This window comes from Apis dorsata, unplaced genomic scaffold (genome assembly GCF_000469605.1).
Source record: "Apis dorsata unplaced genomic scaffold, Apis dorsata 1.3 scaffold_660, whole genome shotgun sequence".
NCBI classification, from domain to species: Eukaryota; Metazoa; Arthropoda; class Insecta; order Hymenoptera; family Apidae; genus Apis; species Apis dorsata.
In genome coordinates this window covers 83,277-92,119 of record NW_006263847.1, presented here as the reverse complement: position 1 = coordinate 92,119, position 8,843 = coordinate 83,277, and the positions used below count along the sequence as shown (strand labels likewise).

At 16.9% G+C, this 8,843-nt stretch overlaps 1 protein-coding gene across 2 annotated transcripts in view; it reads right to left on the bottom strand.

Moving 5' to 3' along the window:
- Nucleotides 1-7,961: 7,961 nt before the first annotated feature.
- Nucleotides 7,962-8,843, bottom strand: part of LOC102671725 (sphingomyelin phosphodiesterase) — a 46,702-nt gene continuing 45,820 nt past the window's right edge. The window contains exon 11 of one of the 2 annotated variants that reach the window (XM_006622041.2): nt 7,962-8,374. In XM_006622041.2, coding sequence (XP_006622104.1) covers nt 8,305-8,374 — 70 coding nt within the window. In that variant the 3' untranslated portion in view covers nt 7,962-8,304. The remainder of the gene's footprint in view (nt 8,375-8,843) is intronic. The other variant, XM_031513521.1, reaches the window with a different exon arrangement.

The following is an 8,843-nucleotide window of genomic DNA, read 5'->3' as shown; positions in this document are numbered from 1 at the left end:
TTATAAACGAATTTGATTTTAATTAATTATAAATATACTTCAATTGAATTTTTAAAAAACATAAATTTTTCTTTTTTTTGTGTGATGATATTTAATGAATAGAATCCAAATATATAAGTATTAATAGAAATAAAAAATTATAATTTCTTATAAATTATATATTTTAGGCATATATATTTATGTTTATACATATTTAAATAAAACGAATTAATTATCACACAAACAAGTATGTCGTGATGTGGAAAACATATACTATGTTTTTTATTAAATTAAATAATACAGATTTTTAATTTTGATTTAAAAAATTGCTAATTAAATTTTTATTTACTGAAATTAAATATAATTTATGTAATGATACAAATACATTTGAAAATAAAACTTTCGAAAATTATTATCGAATTATTTTTTATTTATTTTTTACTAAATATGTTAAAAATAAAAATTACAATCGAATAATTGGGTTTATAATATTATTAAAAATGTTTTCGAAAACAAATTTTGAAGATATTATTCTAAAATCTTTAGATTTATAATATCTGAAAATTGTTTTAATAATATGTATTGTAAAACATTATATTTAAATATTTATTTAAATATTTATAATATAACTTTTGATATAATAATTTTTTAATACTTAATTATAAAACTTATATTTTTGGATTCAATAATTATCAAATAAAAAAAAATTATGTTAACTCCTTAAAATAGAGTTTAACCTATATTTTTTTTGTTAGCTACAATAATTAATTGACTATATTTTTTTAATTTTAAAATAGTGATTTATAAACAGTCATTGAATTTAAATAGAATAGAACTAAATAAAAATATTTAATTTACTTCAAAAAAAGGAATTACATATGTAACTATAATTTAATTTAGGAAAACTAACGTGTTTTTTTATTAGATATAATACTTCTATGAAAATAAACAAGGTATTTAAAAAAAATTCTATTCTATTTAAACATTTTTAAACATTTTCCCTGACGTCTTTCAGTGGTGATATTTGGATCTGTCCAATCAACAATCGTCTATATTGGTGTCATTTTTCGATAATTGTCTAATTACTATATTGATCGAGAATGAAGCTGCAGACTGCATTGTTTTCATGTAGTTTTGCTGCAACCTTAATACTAATATCGCCCGCGATGTTCCACGCGAAATGTTCCTAAAAATTTGTAACATATCACACGATATACAAACATATATGCATTAGCATACATGTAAAACATACGCATACATACATTTCTATTACGATGTGCATAGATGAGAACACATTCACACACGCCATGCACACGTACACACATTAAGTATGCCGAGGAGAAATGATGAAGTGGAGATGTATACCGGGCAAGCGTAATATAGTTTTAAGCAAGGGTCACGTATTGTACGTATGTGTTGTACATAGCCTAAATAAAAATTACATTTAAAATTATTCGCTGTTCTGAAATATGTATCCTATTAGTTAATAAAAATATGAACCAAAAAAAAAAAAAAATAAGAAATAGAGAAAATTTAATGGAGATATCGAAAAAATATATATACATATATATTAATATCCGAACTGTTATTATTTGATAGCAAACAAAGAAAGAAAAGCTTGGATTAAAATATAAAAATATAAGATATTATTAAAAGTCATTTTAAGATGATTTCTCATAAAAAAAAATAAGAAAATATATTTAATTATTCAGATATTTAAAAATTGAAGTAATTTTTCAAGATCAAAAAATTCATTTTAAAAAGTAAAATAAAAATCAACAAAAGATGTTATAAAAAAAGTGAGTTTTCAGCTTTGCTTTTTAATTATTAATAATTAAAAATTGATGACAATGTCCCTAGACACGAACTTTTTTATAGGAACGAATATAAATACCTCAAACAATAAGGAACATAACAGTTCCATAACATAACAATCTGTTTTTTTTTGCGATCGAATATGAAATACTTATCATATATGTATTTTTGGATTCGAGAAACAACTATATTATGAAGAAATAATATTTCTTCATAAATAAACATATCTATTATCAATAATTTATCATTATAATTTAGATTAAATCCTATTAAGAATAGATAAATTTTAAATCGTTATAACTTTGAAGATAATAATTTTCAATCAACGAATGATTATTAAAAGCATGGATCCTTATCCTTTAAAATATTTTTTCATTTATCTTATGATTTTCAATTCATGAAATATCGTTACGAAGATTCTAAGTTATAAAATGAAACTAATCAATAAACGCAACTAGTTTTTTTTTTTAAACACATGCATTTGTAGGAAAAATATATAATATTTTTGAAAGTAATAATTTGAAAGTAAAATTCTTTCTAATTTGAAAGTTGCTTTTAACAGAATTTTTCATAAATAGATACTGTGATATCTAATAATAACTTTCACTCTCAATGTAATATCTATTAGCAAAAAATATTTATCAACAACAACTTTCGAAAATTTTCAAATCTATTCGTACAATAAATCCGCATTTGCGGATTTATTCATAATTTCTATTTCAAGCATCATAAATATTTTAAATTCTTATATCTTGACAATTGATTGAAATATCAAAATAAAACAAAAAATGATTTTAATTACATAATTTTTTGTTTATTTCTCGAGTGAATTATGTAAATGGAATATTGAATACTAAATATTACATATGTTTATTATAATTCATTACATATTATCTAGAAAATACAATAAAAAATAATTATATTAGTAAAACAATATTATTAATTTTTATGTGAGAATTTTAAATTGAAAATTTCTAATAATAATCTAATAATGAACATATAATAATAAATAAAAATAGGAAATTAATAAAATAAAACATATGTTTTATTATATATAAACTATTTTTAATAATCTGATATAGTACAAGAGTTGATACAGATTAATAGCGCTTACATAATTTATATACATTAATTATTATATATAAATTTAATTAAATTTAATATTTCTTATTTAATAATAATTATTAAATAAAATTCTTTCTATTTAATATTTATATGTAATGAATGAATAAAATTCTAATTAATCTCAAAAATATTATAATACAATTATTTCTATAATTATATTATATTATATTATAATAATAAAATATAATTATGAAAACTGCATTAGATTCAATAAAAACAGTAATATACTTTAATGTTTCAAATAGTATTATCTTTTCATTAATATTACACATAATATATATATAAAATGACTATTAAAATAAGAATTCAATTATATATTCGTTAATAATAAATATTAATATATATATATATATATTAATTATATATATATGGCAAATATATTTAGAAATAATTTTTCATAAATTGTTTAATAGTATGCACCAGTTTGTATTATTAATTTTTAAAATGTAAAATAACAAAATAAATTAGTAAATTTGAAAAATAAATTAATAATTATATCTTATTATTAATGTATAGAAACATGACATATTTTTATGTCATTTAAATTTTTGCATTTTAAGTTTCATTATCAAGTTTTATACATGAAAATATAGAAAAATTTTGAAAGTTTTTAATATAACATCGAAAATCTATTTCTAAAAATTATTATATTGCTTAATATTAGATTTACAACAAATATTTATATACTTACAAGTTTTGTACAATATGCTTTTTATTTCTATTTATTATTATTATTATTATTATTATTAATTAATTTACAAAAAATATAGAAAAATATATATAACAAAATATAAGCGACATAAATCATATTAAGAAATAAAAAATTACAAATTATAAGTGACTTTATCGATATTTTTTATCTTTATCAGAATATTATTGTAAAAATTATCATAGAAAATTAAAATCTATTTAAAAAATTAATTAAAAAATCATTTGAAATATTTTACATTTTTATAATATTTATTAAATAAGTAAAGTGAGTTTAGTGAAAAAATAATAAAGTAGTATAAGTAATTTTTTTTCAAAAATTATATATTGTTTCTCTTATGTCAGAGACACTAATGTGCAAATTTGAATAAAGACATTCATAGATGTCTTAAATATGCTTTTTTTATTCTTACATATATGTGTATTACTTATATACTATACATATAACGATAAAACAATGTTTTATGGTGAAATAGAATTCTGATATAAATATTGATATTTTGATTTTATAAAAATATTGATCTCGATAATTATTCCCTTAGAATGCGTTTAGACTATTCTAAGAAAATATCACCAAACGAACAAAATGTAGAACAAAAATTCATTCATCTTTTTTTAACAAATTAAAAAAACTTGAATTTTGTTAAAGCAGAAATAAAACATTCGCTCATTTGGTTTAAACATATCTTTATATAAAAATATGTTAATTTCGAAATATCTTTGAAATTATCTTTCGATTTCAGAAGCTAAAACAAATACAAAAATTGATATACAAAGGTTAAAAATAATTTATTAAGTTATAAATCATTTAAATTTTCGTTACATGAAACAAGACGAAGATAAAATAAAATGAATGGTGTGATTATAAATGTGATTATAAATAAACATTTTTTTTCATTTAATTCACAAATTAAGAAATTTAAATTCTTAATAAATAAAATATCTTAATAATTAATTGATATTTTAGTAATTTTTGTGTTTATTTTAGATTCTAAAGTCATCCTCCAAATATTTTTCACGAATATACTAATATATTGTATTTTATATTAAAATATAAATTTCTATAATGTCTATGTTCTATAATTCTAAAAGTTAATAAGACTTCAATTTTCTTTTCAACTTTATTAATGAGTTATTAATGATTAATCACAGATTATTATTGCGCTACAACAAATAGTATTAAATATATGCCGTTAACAAATTGTCAGGCTTGAACAAATAATTAAAACAATACATATTCTTGCCCAACTATAATGAGTATTTTTTATTAATAATTCATTAATAAAATTGAAACTTTATTTATTGAAACTTTATTTTCACAAAGGAAAAAGTTATTTGAAATTATTTTAGGAAATATCAGTTAAATTTTATCTGTAGACTTGAAACATGCTGTATTTTATATTTATCTTAAGATATAAACTTTTATAAGTTATAAAATTGCATATTCATATCTCTCGCATAAAAGAAACAAAGAATCATAAAATTTTATTATAAAGTACCAATTCTTTATATATAATATCAATCTTTGGAATTATATAAGTTTCTCTGTTAATTTAACTTTAATCGGAATTTTCACAAATGAAAGATTTACTTGAATATCATTTTCTTCTAAGTTTTCTCTTAAAAGAACTATTATGTAATATACATCTATATAATATCTATTACATTTACAACAATATTTATTTATACTCGCTAATTAGATAAAATAAAAATGCTTTTTGTTGTTAAATTAGACGGTATTAATTTTTTTTATAAATTTTACATAATTTTGCATATATAATTATAATATTTCTTTAATCCTCTTATCAGGCAATCATAGTTTAAATAATGTATTTAGAATATGATTAATTTCAAATAAATTGAATTGAAAATTATATACATCTTTTATATATCTCTTTTCAATTTATTTGGAATAAAATTAAAAAAGTGAAATAATTTATTATATTCAATTAATGATATTTTAGTGTATATATCAGAAGAATTTATGAATTTATATAAATATTTTTTTTTGAATATATTTTTTTCTAGATAGATATTTGTCTTTCAACAATTTTTTTTTATTTTTATTTATAAAAAAAATATTGTTGTTACTTTCTCAATTTTATATTTTTTGACACTTTACTTATTATTAAGAACATAACATAATTTTTTTCTTTCTTATTAAATATTATCAAAAATCTGCAAATTAAAAAATATCAACCTGTTTTTCTAATCATAACAGTTTTTGTATTGACTAGTTCATATTAAGTAACTCTGTACCTATTAATAAAAATATTTATAAAAATATTATTTGTATTTTTATTTTTGTTAATTATTATTTAATATTATCATTAATAGTTTTGATTATCAATACGTAAATTATTATTAAAGTAGAAATTTTAAAAATAATAATAATATAGCAGAGGAATTTTTCAAAAATTTTTTTTGAATTTAAAATTAAAAATTTTTTTTTTAATTATAATTTTTCGATATAGAATGATAAGATCATTATATATATATATTATTAAAATATATATATTTCAAAATATTTTTGCATGAAATAAAAAATCTTTTGTCGTTATGAAAATGATATTAATAATTACTTATAACAAATGATATTGATAATTAATAATTTAATAATTAAAATTTAAATGGATATTTCTAAACTGATATAAAATAAAATAATTAATCTAGATTATATTAAAGAAATGAATATAAATCAGAACATTGTATTTGTAGCAAATAATGATTTAAAACATCATAATAAAGCTCTTGTAAAGATTATATTTACAAGAGGGTAGAAATTTTTTCATATGTATATTAAAAATACATATTATTTGTATATATTTTTATTTTTTAAAATTACGTAACTATTTAGAATATTTATACTTTCTTTTAATTTTAATAAAATAATATATTTTATATATTTGTTTAAATATTATTGTTTTCTTAATTTACACTTTTTCTTTTTATGAATTTTTTTTGAAATTCTGAATTTCTGAATCATTATAATAATATCAAATTAAAATTCAATGGAATTTGCTTTTTTTATTAAAAATACGATATAAATTTTTTTTTATATTTATATACTATATTATCTATTTATATACTTGAACAAATACATATAAAATTTGTAATGAATGAAACCTCAATTTCACTTAATATATTACTTTCTCTATAGTCATTTAAAAACTAAAGTAGATATTGGTTAGAATATTTTTAAGGAGAAAGTACACATAAAGAAAAAAAATTAATAAATTGTCATAATAATAAATCTTTGTAATATTATCATAATTTATATATCTACATAAATAATTAAAATTTTCTCATATAACATTTCTTCCTTATTCTCTGAATATTTATTCTGAACATTATTTCATTTATAATAAAATCAAATATATCTTGAAAATGCATGAAATAAAAAAAATCAAAAATATTGATCGAAAATAAAAAATATGATTTTTATAAGTACATTTTCTAAAAATATATCAAATATGTGTACTTAATTTTAATATTGATAAATCAAAAATAGTCAATCGATAAATATTGATTATTCTATTGCTAATAAACAATAACATAGTAAGTTTATATATACATATATTTATAATTTTATATCATTTAATATTAAGAATAAAAAAAATTTAATAAAATAAATTTAAAACAAGGTTTATAAATAAATAAGTAAATTTATAAATTTTCATACATTTCATAATACGTTTCATCATTTGAATATTTATATTTAAAAAATGCTAAATATTTTTGATAATAAACGACATAATATATAAAATTTTCAATTTTTATCAGATCATGTATAATAAGATAAACATTGATTAAATTTTATTCAATAATCAATAATTCAATTTATTCATAAAAAAACTAATAAATTTAGGTTATAAACATAATAATATTTAATAATATTAAAGTCAAAAATATATGTATAATAAAAAGATTATATACCAAACATTGTACATGTTTGAATTAATAAATCTAGATAATTAATAAATATCTAAATTTATTATTTAATAATAATTTTGTTTATTATTTATCTAAATATTTTATCTATTATTATAATATCTCATATAATTATATTATAAAACATTTTTTTAATCATTTCTAAGTTAAAAATAAACTATAAAACATGTAATTTATAGATATTTTTAATTTTATTATATATTTTTTATTTCTATAAGCTTTTTATTTATATTCAAATCACAGATGTTTATTCAAATAAAATTGACATAAAATAATTTAATTTTATAAATAGAATTTAATATGATATTCAGTTTTTTAATATATACTTATTTTCATAAAAAAAAATATCATATTCATAAGAGATAAATAAAATGATTCTTTTTAAAAAATTTTTTATCAAATAATTTTAATACATAGCAGTAGCAACATGTCATTATTTATCATGTTACATGGACAAAATGACGCTATAAAAAAAAACTTTATTCTGTACATCTATTACTAGTTAAATAAATTTGTTTACCTATATGTATGTAACATAACAGAAATCTTGGTGTTATAATTTATATCTGCAAATGAAAGTATAATTCCATTATACTTTCGTGTATTTCACATTCTCTTGTATGTAAATACGTAATGTAGTTTTTAAAACAACATTGTCATCATTGCAAATATTTAATAATTTAATAACAAAAAAATCACATTAGTTTTTCATTTTATACTCTTCCACTATCCCAGGCCTAATACATACTTTGGTAAATTGTATGCAAATCGTGGGATTGCCATGAAAACAGACATTCTGCAAAGAAATTATAAAATATAATTGATTCTTTCTTTATGAATACATATATATATATAGATTATAAATAGATATATAGATATACACTTTAACAATTCATTGTATACAATTCTATTATGTTGCAAATAATCTATTTAATAAAAATAAGTATAATAAATATAATAAATATAATATAGTAACTTTGTATAAATTTAAATTAATATTTTTAATATAAATAAATAGAATTTATTTTTAATGTTGGTTAATTAAAGTGTATATTTTTTAATAATTATTAATATTGATTTATATATTAACATTATATATTAAAANTATTATATATATACATTATATATACACATTAATATTATTTATTATATGAATTTCTAATAAAAATTTTGTGATAAAGATAGAAAATTTTTTATAATGATCTTTACATTATATCTAAACTATCTCTTTTATTTAAATATACTGAAATATTTTTTAAGAAAAG